General features: G+C 31.8%; 1 protein-coding gene across 13 annotated transcripts in view; it reads right to left on the bottom strand.

The window, feature by feature from the left end:
- Nbea (neurobeachin) overlaps window positions 1-13,897 on the bottom strand; it is a 646,499-nt gene that overhangs the window by 330,349 nt on the left and 302,253 nt on the right. For all 13 annotated transcript variants that reach the window (XM_048800828.1, XM_048800832.1, XM_048800829.1 and 10 more), the window contains one exon: window positions 6,979-7,040. In XM_048800828.1, the coding sequence (XP_048656785.1) occupies window positions 6,979-7,040 (62 nt within the window). The remainder of the gene's footprint in view (window positions 1-6,978; window positions 7,041-13,897) is intronic.

Here is a 13,897-nt window from a genome sequence, read left to right as displayed (position 1 = left end):
AATTGGTGCGGCCAATTTGGAAAGCAGTATGGAGATTCCTGGGAAAGCTGGGAATGGAACCACCATTTGACCCAGCTATTACCCTTCTCGGACTATTCCCTGAAGACCTTAAAAGAGCGTACTATAGGGATATTGCTACATCAATGTTCATAGCAGCACAATTCACAATAGCAAGACTGTGGAACCAACTTAGATGCCCTTCAATAGATGAATGTATTAAAAAATGTGGCATTTATACACAATGAAGTATTACTCAGCACTAAAAAATGACAAAATCATGGAATTTGCAGGGAAATGGATGGCATTAGAGCAGATTATGCTAAGTGAAGCTAGCCAATCCCTAAAAAACAAATGCCAAATGTCTTCTTTGATATAAGGAGAGCAACTAAAAACAGAGCAGGGAGGAAGAGCATCAGAAAAAGATTAACATTAAACAGGGACTAGAGGTGGGAGGGAAAGGGAGAGAGAAGGGAAATTGCATGGAAATGGAAGGAGACCCTCATTGTTATACAAAATTACATATAAGAGGATGTGAGGGGAAAGGGAAAAAGAAATCAACGGAGAGAAATGAATTACAGTAGACGGGGTAGAGAGAGAAGATGGGAGGGGAGGGGAGGGGTGATAGTAGAGGATAGGAAAGATTGCAGAATACAATAGTCACTAGTATGGCAATATGTAAAAACGTGGATGTGTAACCGATGTGATTCTGCAATCTGTATATGGGGTAAAAATGGGAGTTCATAACCCACTTGAATCAAATGTATGAAATATGATATATCAAGAGCTTTGTAATGTTTAAACAACCAATAAAAAAACCCCAAAAAACAAAGTACGTGTATACACACATGAATTGCTGTGAACATACTTTTTATACTACGATATGAAAAATTGTGCTCTACATATGTAATAAGAATTGTAATGCATTCCTCCATCGTGTATTTAAAAAACAAACTCAATAAAAATAGTGTGACTATAAATAATAACATATTGTACACTTTAAAAATATAGAAAAAAAGTTTTTGAACGGTTCCATCAAAGGAAAATTATTAGTATTTGAGAAATAGATATGGTTAACTTCATTTGAACATTATGTAATGTATGCACGTATTGAAATATCACAAGATACTTCATTAATATGTATAGTTTTTCTTTTATTAAACTGCCAGTTTTTCCGGGCACTGTGGCACACTCTTGTTATTCCAGTGGCTAGGGAGGCTAAGACAAGAGGATCCAGAGTTCAAAGCCAGCCTCATCAAAAAAGGGAGGCGCTTAGAAACTTAATGAAATCCTGTCTCTAAATAAAATACAAAATAGGGTTGGATATATGGCTCAGTGGTCAAGTTCACCTGAGTTCAATCCCCTGTACCCACCCCCCCCAAATAATAATAAAAAATAAACTGCCAGTTTAATAATAAATTCAAATTAAAAAATTTATTGTTATCTGCGAACTTCTCTTAAGGTTGAATTAAATGATAATATTAACAACAAAGGGCTCTGGGAATTAATGAAAAATAATTTTAATTATATGGCCTGTAAATATTTGATTAAATATTTTATGCAGGAATGATATAAATGAGAAGATAACAGAGTTGAGTTTGCCCTTCTTTAGTGGACATTATTTGGTAGGTGTCCTCCTCAAGATATATTAACTACATATCCTATTGATATCCTTTTTATTTTTTTCTTCCAAATTCACATATTTTTACTATATAATTTTCTCCACATTTTTTCCTAGTTTAAAATCTTCATTATGACTGAAGTTGACTATAATTTTTTTGGGCCACCACATTTTCAACCTTCTATTGAATGTTTAATATACTCAGGACATATTACAAACCTTCAGAGCAAGAGAAATGATACAGTACAGAAATAGAAAAAGTAAAAATGCCCAATGTGCCCTTTTAACTGGGAATGATTTCATATCACAGGTAAGAGTTGAGGTCAGTCGCTGTCCAAAGAAAAAGGTAAGGATTTCTTGGGCAGTCATAAATGAGACAGTAGCTTTATTCCTAAAACAGGTTGAACTTAAAAAGGCAATAACCAGTAACTAGACAATTCTGTTAAAAAGTTAGGAAATTCTTTCCAGCCTCACTCTATGTGAATAAAATAATGTTTTATATTAAAATACTCTAAAGAAATTGTATTATGTATTGCCTATAAAAGGTGTAATATAGAAATGAAAAGTTGTGCTCCATTTGTGTACAATGAGTCAAAATGCATTCTGCTGTCATATATAACTAATTAGAACAAATAAACATATGTGTACTATCCTGAATAAGCAAACAAATATATTACCTGGCTTTTTAACTTCTGATATGCTGCAAATAAGACCAGTCACAGCCCTGAGTATGCAATAGGTTCTTAGCTCCCCAGACCTATGCTCAAATCACTTCCACAGCCTAACTCCCTCCCCTTCCCTGCTTATGTTGTTTAGAAAGACTTCCAATTTCAAGGTCCACCTTTCATCTATCCCAATACAGTCTTCCCTGACAATCTTTTTTATTTCCTCCCCAGCACCAGGAATCAAACCCAGAGCTTTATGCACACTAGGTAAGCATCCTACAACTGAGCTACCACATCCCTAGCCCAAAGACATTGTTTGGTTTATAGGATCGATTTTTTTTAACCATATGTGGATAGTACTTGATTACATTCAATTAAAAAACTGTGCCATGTTTTCTTATTATTCTTGGCTAATTTGAAATTTAGCTACACAATTTGCAAGTTTTATACACAAGGCTAGACTCCTTGAGATAAAAAAAAAAACAGTAACTACCACAGTGCTCAAAAAGGGAGTCATACAATTTCTGAATATGACATAATTTCATTATGATGATTAGAATTTCATGATATTTACAAAGACCCTGAAAAAATCATATCCATCTCATGTTTTATTATATTTCTAACGTTATTATATACACCAAATATTCCTTGCAATACTAAATATTTTTAAATGAATATTATTTAATAGGCCCTCTACATTCATTTTATCTATATCCTAGTAACTAAATCATAGCTTTATTACATATAGGAGACCAACAGTGTATTCTTTTCTTTTGTACCATCTGACTAAACTGTATCAGATTTGAGAAAAAAATGAAAAAATTAAATGTTCAAAGTCCAGGTCACTTGAAAAGGAAAGATCTTTCTTCAGTTGTGGTTCCTTTGTAAGTGCTGTCTTTAGAAGTCCCGGGTAAGGTCTTGATCACATCAGTGATGTCACTAAAACCCATTTTACTTAAGTATATGAAATATTTAGGAAAGAATAAAGTCAAACAAAACCACAAAATAATTCATGCTAGTAACTTCATACATAGATCTTAAACTAAGAGAGTTTATTTTTCTTATACATTTTTAGGACTTAATCAGAATAAAAATGATTTATTAGGTATGCATTTACTTAATCAGTGCTTCATGTTGGAAAGCACTTAAATACTGAGAGATATAATTTTTTGCATAAAGTTTCTCAATTTATAAAAGCATTTTCTATTGACAGATAAGGCACAGAATAATGAAAGTGACATCTGCTAAGCTTTACTATGAAAACTTGAAGAAATCCTATGGGATAACATCACTCAATTTTTCCTGCAGTACCTCTCATGGAAACTTCCTAAAAAAAATCTGGAAATAATTAGAAACTATTACAGTACCTAAAAAAATTTACTTGAAAACTAAATCTGCTGTTCATCAAAGAACACAGTATGCTAAGAATAATGTATAGGAAAAGAAGTACATATCTAGAGTAATAGAAAGCACCACAATCACAGCCCACTGTTGAACATGAAACAAAAATATGACAAAAAATGGTATCATACCTGTGACTGCAGAGGAACTTGTAGGAAACACTGACTAATATCTTTGTCAAATGTAATACAGATCAATTATTTCACCATAGTTCATTTCATTTCAAAATGGCAAAAAACTGATTTTTTATAAAGATGCTAATTGTAATTTTCATAATAATTAAAAATAAGAAAGAAAATTCTCAAAATTTATTTTTCTGTTATAGAACCTACAGGCAAGAATTTGTCTGGAATCTAGTCAAAATAGTTTGGGGTATCCTGTGGGATAATAAATGCATCATAATAATGCTAGTATGTTCTTTTAACTCAAGATTTGTTCTCTACAGAAATGTAAAATTCCACTGGGGGGTGGACTGGATGCCATGTCCATTGCAGTTTAAAAGGCTGCCCATATGAATTAAATTATCCTTGACAAGTACCTTCAGACACTTGTAATACAATCTTATGTAAATTTATACCATATTTTGGACACAAACTATTGGCCAAAAGTAATTTTGTTGAAAAGCTCAGATAAGAAGGAAAGAAAATCTAATATACCTAATAATATGTAGTAGTTAACATGAAATTTCCAAAATGAAAATGAAAAGCATAAAAATAAAACTATCTAATGTGCTATAGTAAAGAAAAACAAAATGATGCAAAAAATGTTGCATTCCCTTTTTTCTTCTCAATCCTTAGATGCTTGCTTCCCTCCAACAAAATTTGATCTTTTGATGGCTTATCTAAATTTGAGAATAAGGGCATATTTTAAGCAAATAAAGTGGAAAATTCCATATGCACTGAAAAGTTGTTTTAATGAGTAATTAAATCACAGTGGAGATAATACTGTTGTATTTCTAACCACTGGGGGAAAATCATCAATATATAGATCAATATATAGAACATACATCTAGATAGTTACTGATGCATATTTTTAACCATTGTTATTAGTACCAGTACTGCTCATCATCATATGGAGCTATCAATAATTTCAAGGAGATGATTATAAAAGAAAGCCAAAAGAGCTCAAGGAGCTGCAGCTTTAAAGATTCATCAGGAATGCCTTCTGTTTGGCACCAAGACAGCCTACAAAATGGCTAATTCTACAGGGATCAGCTCCATCGTAGAAGAGATGCATTAAGGGCTGTAGAGTAGAATGCTGCTTAGGGAGAACTATGCCAAGCAATCTTCACAGTATCATTAACTGCATTTATTTCTCCTTATCAGAGGTCCACTACTGCAGTATGGTAGCCCTACTAGTATGAAATCAGAATACAAATCATCATGAATTTCAGTAATAGATAAAAAGAGCAGAATATTTTAAGAAATTTTGAAGACATGGCCATTCTTCTCTATATGTCCACAAAACCAAGGTTTTAAACATATGTGGTGTAACTAGTGATCTACAATAATGGTTTTACAAGCTTAATTTCACAGTAGACTAATAAACTTCCTTCATCTGAATTGAACTCTAAAGGAGGATTTCTCACCTGCTTTTTAAAAAATGTTTTCTGGAAGGCAGTATTATTAGTCTAACAGAAAAAAACAAAATAACTGGACTTATGTTTTATGAGCATACCTTTTAAAGACACATAAATAAGGTATATTTAATCAATGAAATGCTCAATACATTAAAGTTTTTCAGACTGTTTAAAACACTCTTGCATTATTTCAAAAATTCAATTTAAAAATCCAACTGAGAGACATGTTTATAATTTTGCTTGCTGAAACATTGAAAGAAAGTGCACTGCAAAGAGAGCTTAAATTTCTCACTCTTCCTTTCAATCAATATCTGAGGCAAAGTTTCATCTCTAGGGCCCTTAATGGCAGGAATTCCTGGAGCCAGCAAATGAGTAATGTTAAACCTATGATTAGATGATGAGGCCATCAAAGACACTAGACCCTAATGCTACATTCCTCTTTATTTCTCTGAACTGCAGCAAAACTCAGTGGTAAGGAAGGACTTCTAAACAATTTCTTTCCATAAAAGCCATTAAAAACCGATTCTCATGAACCCCAAAGGTCCAGACAGATCTCATGGGATATCTTTCGAACTTAGGACTTCAGAATTACGTGACAAAATTTTCAAATGCCCTGCAGATGAACTCCTGCCAGGGATGATGCTGTCTGTAACTTCTTCCATATCAATATTCTTCATGGCTAAAACAGAACTGGACCTGGTGATTATCGTTCACAAAAGTAAACCTGAAAACCTGATTTGTACTGGAAATCAGTAGGTAAGTATTTTGTTTGTTTGTTTGTGGATGTTTTAAAGGATCAGTTAAAGTCATACTGTTGTTTATGTGAGAGTAAACTGTGGTTTTAGGCAGACCTCAGGGCAGTTTCGAGAAACAGTTTAGATGTGTTATTCTTTCTATTGTGGAAACCAGGGATAAATATAATAACTACCTTTTGTAAACATGTATAAGCTCCTGTTTTGTTCTGATATTACAAAATATTTAATATCTATAATCAGGAACACCAGGAGACTTGACAGAGCTGATGAGAGGAAAGACCATTAAGTTTCTATTATAGTTACCAGAAAAAAAAACAGTAATATATACTTTCTCTTAGGTTCCTAGAATTGTTAAGAATAAATAATATCAACAATTATAATTCTGTATTTGATTCTGATATTAAAGATAAATAACATTAAGTAAATTTTTAGAATTTGCTGACATATACAAATAACACCTTTTAAAAAACTGAAAGTAGCACATAAAAGTGTATTATATATACTGTTTGGCTCCTGAGTTGGGGAAAAAAAGACTTAGTTTTATTACCTCTAATCTAATAAGAAGAACCAATGTAATTATTAAGTTTAAACATTATAAATAATACTGTATTATTTTTAAAATAATAAGGTACAGTATCAAAAAACCATAACAAATACACACATAAACACACACACACACATACCATATACACAGATGAAACAACAGGGAACAATGGAAGAACATGAAGGACAGGAGAGATTACAACAGCTAAAGTGAGCATCAAAGTGAAATGGAGAAGACAATAGTTACATGGTTAAATCATCTACATGCTAATATAGTCCAACAAATGATTTTCATCATTTCTGCATTAAGAGATGGCAGTTTTAAATATTATACATGTATACATACACACACATTTTATCACACACAAAAAAAATCCTCATATAGTTTAATGTAATCAAGTGAATGAGATTTTGTACCTGAGAGCAAAGCAGCATAACAAGCTCAACCACGGATGTGCTGGACTTCATGCAAACAAGGCCTACAACAAAGATTAAAACAAAATGAAATTACAACAGTAGAAATTGTCATTCAAAGTGGATTCATTATATAGTTTTAACCAATAAAAACCGTACTTTAAAATATAACTCCTAAATAAAGCAAATGGATACACATTCACTAGCATACACTTTAACATTAATTTTTAACACTTCCAGACATTCAAGATGATGGGAAAACTACTAAAAATGGCCTCATGTTTCAGTTATCATTTGGTCGCCATATTTTTAAATATTTAAACAAGGTGAGAGCTGATTATTGAAACTGATAAGCTGTAATGGAGGCTTTTACTCCAAATACATTTGCTATGTGATGGTCTCCTGGAACAAAGAACAAAACTCGCATAAGATCTGCCTAAACTTTCTTCTGAAAGACTAACTTACAAAGAGGTGATTCCTCATTGCTTATAAAATGCTTCCAAACTCTCAGAGCAGATACCAGGGGAAAAAGTAAAACTTAAATGTAATGTGTATGTAATATGAGCAGTACTCCAGGATTACTCACTATCTGCTGGGCATTGTGTTAACTATTGTATGTACAATTCTCATTTGATTCTCATCAAGCTCTGCAGCATAGTATTCTTTCCATTTTACAGGTAAGAATAAGAAAACTTTCTTTCTACAAACACATTACCTAGACTTTTTGTGATTAAAGGGGTTGATGGCCATATAACACTGTATGTAATAAAATAGATCATAATAACTAGTTTTTACAAATGCCAACATATAAGAGGATGTAACCAAGAATTAATTCCAATCTCTGGCTAAGAGTAAATTAATCATGTTTGCTATTTTAAAATATTTCTAAAAGTTTCAGTGTTTATTTTAAACTAAAAGAACTTAATAAATGAATTGGTTTTTTCTTGGTTTTGAAGACAAATGTAATCAATAAAAGCATCCTAAAGTAAGAAATGTCTTGGTCTTATATTAGTTATATATTGAAGAAAAACTGTTTATATATATGTATATATACATATATAAATTTTTGTAGACACTAGCACAAATATTTATTGTAGGTAGTGGATAAATAATCTTTTGCACCCATTTTGCTAACAACTCTATCCTTATTGTACAGACAGACAGAACAAGCTGTAAAAAGGCTCTGGTATTCCATCTTATCAGATCTTTGGGCAGTCAGTTAACAAATGAAATAAGAGGCAGATGTGAAAAGCTCATTTAAGAGACAATCAGTATAATTGATCAGCAATTCTCATGCTCAGAAGCTAGAGAGTCAGAGATTAATGGAACATTTATCACCTGTTGGCTGTAAAACTATTTGAATTCTGAAAAAACCTTCAGTTAAAAGCAATAGGATTATAATTAATATGTGTAAGCATATCAACCTAATATGACTTTGATGTGAAGAATTATTCAACATATATTCTCAATATTAATTTTTAGGACAAAATATCTTGAAGTAGAAAGTAGGAGAAAAATGTGCAATTCCATCAATATCTCCTAGATAAATTTTTAACAAACTTCTAAAAAGCTCCTATGGAATAGGAACATTCATAGTCCTTAGAAATATTATCATTCCATTGTAAGAAAAATATAAACAAACACTTCATAAATGCCCTTTGACAAAGGGATGATAAAAATTGATGAGACAACAAAACTGCATTTCCTAAACAGTACTTTCACTATTTTGAAAAAGGCCATTGTGATTTCAACTCCATAGAATCTCACCTTTACTAATGTATTTTGCCCAGTTAGTTTGGACAGAGAGAACTAATGATTTCTCCTCAAAGAAAGAAAGAAGAAAGACACTAATTTTGATGATAAGAACAAAAGCAATGGCCATTTTGGGGAGACTTATCTATCACCTTCAAAAATTACATAGTTCCATTCAATGTATTAATGAGTATTAACTAAAACAAGTAAAGCCAATGTTTTGCTAGAGATAATGAAAATATAAGCATTATCTGACGATACTTTATCTTTATGATAAAATAGCACCCATATTTAAAAATTTAAGACATATGTAATAAACATGGTATTGCATAACTTTAATCAAATGCTCAAGAAAGTCAAATTTCTCTTTCTATAAATAACTATAAATGTCAGAATTAACACTTAAGCTGTATATACATATGGCAAATATTTACAAGTGAATGTCTCTATAAGTTTATTATTTTTATATCTGGAAGGAAATTTATAATTAAATGGACTCATTTGATATCTTTGTATGTAGGCAAAGTACAGTGTTAGCACTTAAAAGTAAAAATAGAAATATATGACATTGACACTTTTGTAAGTACTCTATACTGCAATTCAAATATAAGGTTATCTCAAATTTGCATGCTTTATAATCTATTTTTATAAATGTCTCCTTTGGTTCTCTTTGAACTAGTTATCATTATCTCATTTAATACTTTTAAAAAAATGAAGCCCAAGATGTTTCATTCAGTGAGTGATAGAATTTGTATAGGAAGTCAAATAATCTAATTAGAAAGCGGATTTTTCTGTTGGTTACATTGCTGCATGAATAACACCACATTAAAATGATGGCAACATACAATCATGAGAAAGGTCATGAAGGTTAATTGCAACTTGGATGGCTGACAGTTTTCACATGGAAGGGAACATATGTTGGTCCAACATAGGGGAAAAAGTTAATAGCTTATGTAAAAAATACAGAAGAAGGAAATAAGAAATATCTGAAAAGACCTTTAAAACATGGGGGATGCATAACTAGAGCACAGGAAGAGTTAAAAGTGGAACTGGATGGTTAAGTTAAAATTGGAAGAGATACAGACTGAAAGAAAGTTACAAGTGGATTTGAAGTTAAGAGGAAGAATCTGGAGCAAGTTATAAAATAACAGAAATGACACTAAGGACCAGTTATGGCATCATATTCCATGATGACTATGTGTTCACTGTCAATTAAGAAGTTGCTCCCAAAGAAAGAGATGTATCCATGTGTATCCCCAACAAAAATCCAGTTAGTAGTAGGGGTCAATTAGAACATTTTCAGCAGAAAATATATATTCACCAGAATAAGTATTCTAGTCAGAAATAATATCCAATTGCTAGAAACCATACTTATGAGCATAAAACTAGTAACTGAGACAATAAACATAGGAGGATCTAACTGGAAGAAGGCTTACAAATAATGGGTATTCTAACGGTGAAGAAATTCTCTAGTAAGAATTTTTAGTAGGTTATGAACTATATTGCTGAAAGATGAAGTCAGCTGGGTAACTAAGATAAAAATAACTCAGGAAGATTAATTAGGTAGACACATTTGAAGTGGTCTAGATACAAATAGCAAACAAAATGGTTATGTGGATAAGTCAACATACAAAATTGGTAGTTATTTTGGGTTCACTCTTACTAGGGTCAGGAAGTTAGTTTCTAGTTTCAGAACTGTACTCTCTCCCCATTAAAAAAATAATAATAAGTAAAACCCACAACAAAGATAAACTAGATTAGAAAATCACTAATCTCAGTATGAAGTTTAAGTTTGGCCTTCAGGACAATCATCAATATAGAGACTACGGAAAGGTGCAGTGATGCAGTTGTAATAAAGTGTGGTCAGTGAGTCCAACTGTGGGACTGACTTTATGGACTGGTTGAATTTGAAGTTCAAGTGAAAGAATTCTTAAGCTTCAAAATAATGTGAAGAACTTCCATCTCTGGCAGACTATTTCTCATGGTGGGACGTGAAAGTGATGAGTATTATAGGATTAAGAAAGAAATGAAACTCCTGGATGGGACTCAGTTTTATGTAACATTATTATTTTTTCCTTAGGAAGGGGCCTCTTCCAAAAGAGGAGACTATGACAGACATCTATGAATATAGGTGCTTTGAATATATTCTCTATAAATGTTAATTGAATCAAATCTAGAAACCATCATTTACTAACTACTGTTAGTGAAAGAGAAAAAACTAAGTGAGATTTTGAGGACAGGTAAAAGCATTTTTAAGAACAAGAACCCAATTATGCAAAGGAGCATGTAGTGAGCACAGAAAATGCAGATATTATCACTAGTACTGAGTTAAAAAAAAAAAGGGGAAGTGAGACAGACCATGTGAACAAGTAATGACAAGTAATTATGATGTAGAAAACTAGGACATTTACTGAGAATGCAGAGTAATGATGTGGACTAGAAAGGATGAAAGAAATGGCCCACAACACTTCATGTGCCTCAGTTTAAGTGCTATGTACCTGGTAATTTTTTTTAAAATTCTTTATTCTGTGTAGTCTTTACATGGTGTTGTGAAGCATTTTAAGAGACAGCACACACTAGAAAGAGTGTCTTTAGGACCCCTGCAATGCTTACACATCTCTCAGCACAATAGCCATGTCCTATGTTTTTCATTATTCTTTTACGTTTTTATTTAAATCAGAAACATGCAGTTTATTTTCTCATCCCATCACTGTGGTAGGCTCCCATCTATAAAAATTGATTTCAGTGTTACTCTTAGAGTCATTGAACTAGCTAAGGTCCAAACCTCAAAAATCAGCGAAGTAAGCAATTGTTGTCTTTCTACTCAAAGAAACAAAACAAAACTGAAAAAAAAAAAAGAAATCAACATTACAATAATGTCTGAAATAACAATAATGTCTTACATTTTCATTATTGTTTCTATAAGCAATATTAGCATGCATGGGTAGTATTATTCACTATTTGGACTTGGCCTCTCAAGAACGCCTATATGTTCTCTCAGAGATATTAATTTTAGAAGATTACAAATGAACTAATTTGTGATCAGTAATTTAAAGAAACTAAAAACATTAAGTGCATGGATAAAAAAGACTTTTTACATGTAATTAAATGATTCCAGCTTACTTTCATATTACACTTGTAAATATTAGCTGAAGGGAAAAAAAAAAAAACACTTGAACAACTATGGAGACAGTGAGAGTTCATACATTCATTCATTTCTACAGTTCACCAAAAACTCAGCTAGCACAAACTTATGACTTTAGAATAGGGAAAAAACTGAAATCTCTGGATATGCAATAAATATCAGTGTCAGCAATCTTTTTCTGCAAAGACCTAGATACGAAATATTTTAGACTTTGTGGCCATAAGCTTCTTTCATAACCACTCACCTCTCCTTTGTGCCACTGTAGTGCAAAAACAGCCATAGATAATGCATTAAAAAATAGACAGGGCTGGATTGCAATGAAACTACTTATTCATCTCAAGGCATATGTGTATCAAATATATGCACACTCATACATATATACATTTATAGATTTTTTTAAACTTCAGGGGAAATTACTTTAGATATTTGCCCATGAGACTTTATAATTCCCAAACTGAAAAAACTGAAAAATGAAAAGCTTCCTTGTAAGATTATCACAAAGTTAATCATCAGCAAAATTTCACCTGAGTAATATGATGCTATTTACAATCTATATTCTATCTAGTGTAAATATTTGTCACCACAGGCTTGTAAATGTGTTTAATGGAGCTACACCCAACTGCCTGAAACACTATAAAACATGCCAAATACGTAACTGTAAAACACATCTGGCTTTAAGGTGCTCACTAAGGAATTTCAGGCATTTATTTTAATAACATAAATGTGGTTTAGCTTTTTAAAACTCATTAATTAATAGTACTGTCTTACATAAGATAGTCTCAAAGATTTATAAAGAATTAATATTAATTTGAATGCAATTTCAAAGTGATTTGGCATCTCATATTTCCTCATGGAAATCCATATATTCAGAAGTCAAAATCCATTTCCAAAAGGGAATCACTGACTAAATGTTTTTAAATTTTAAGTCTAGAATATTTAGATTGTTGGGGAACAAAGTTACTTGTCACTATAGTTACACAATACTCAAATATTTATCTTGACTGATTTATTGAAATAAAGTTTCTAATTTTTTTGTCATTGTGCTAGTATAGCCTAGGAATTTTGTTGATATTTTTGGAATAATGCAGGTTTAAAGTTTATAAGACTCAGATAATTCTTCTACAGAATGACTCCAAGGTAATGGTTCCTACATAGATTTTATTAGTGATCAAGTTGTAGTATGATTTGAGCTGAAAAGAATATTCTAATGATCTTACTAGCATTATTGCTAACAAAACATAAAAAGTCATAAATTCTTGCTATTCGGTTTAGCTCTTCTCATCTTCAAGTAACTTTCACTTCTGTTTGCACGTTCCTTTGAAATACTATTTTTCATTTACACACACAATAAATGAATTACAATTTCTGATTTACTTGGTATTAACAAATTTAGGGTTAGATGTCTCTCAAAACATTTTCACTGACACAATTTATTTAAGACATTACAATTATTACTGTGCAACAGGCCTTGCTTTGAGAAAAAACCTGGAACTATGAGAAATTCAGACAACACAGTTATTGAATTGAGAGGGCTAACAGCTGGTTACTGAGATACTTCAGACAAATACATTTTGATGAAAGAATCTAGAAAAATTTGTGCTGAAAAGGAATTAAAGTAGAATACTATACTTTCAAAAACACAAAGCAATTATTTATGTTTTATTGAAGTCTACATGACATACTTTTATCTACATTAGACTCAAGTTTTCACTACAAAGGTGATTGACCTTTTCTAGACTTCCTGATTTAATGAAACAGCAAATAAAAAGGATGAAATAAGGGAAATAAGAGACATTTTCACTATCATAAATCATCTGGACTTTGCAATTCTTTTTGGGTTATATTTAATTATAGAACCAATTGTTATTCCTACATCGCTCCTCTATACCTACTTTCTATCCTTCTCCCTGAGCTCCTTTAAATTCCAAAAGCCTCAATTAAACTCTAAAACTATTAACCTGTGTCTGGTTCAAAACTGATGTTGGACAAAAGACTCTGGACCCCAATAATTATCAAGACTGAAAC

Source organism: Marmota marmota, unplaced genomic scaffold, assembly GCF_001458135.2.
Source record: "Marmota marmota marmota unplaced genomic scaffold, marMar, whole genome shotgun sequence".
In the NCBI taxonomy this organism is placed as follows: Eukaryota; Metazoa; Chordata; class Mammalia; order Rodentia; family Sciuridae; genus Marmota; species Marmota marmota.
Note: the sequence above shows the minus strand (reverse complement) of the source record. Positions and strands in the feature narration are given on the sequence as shown.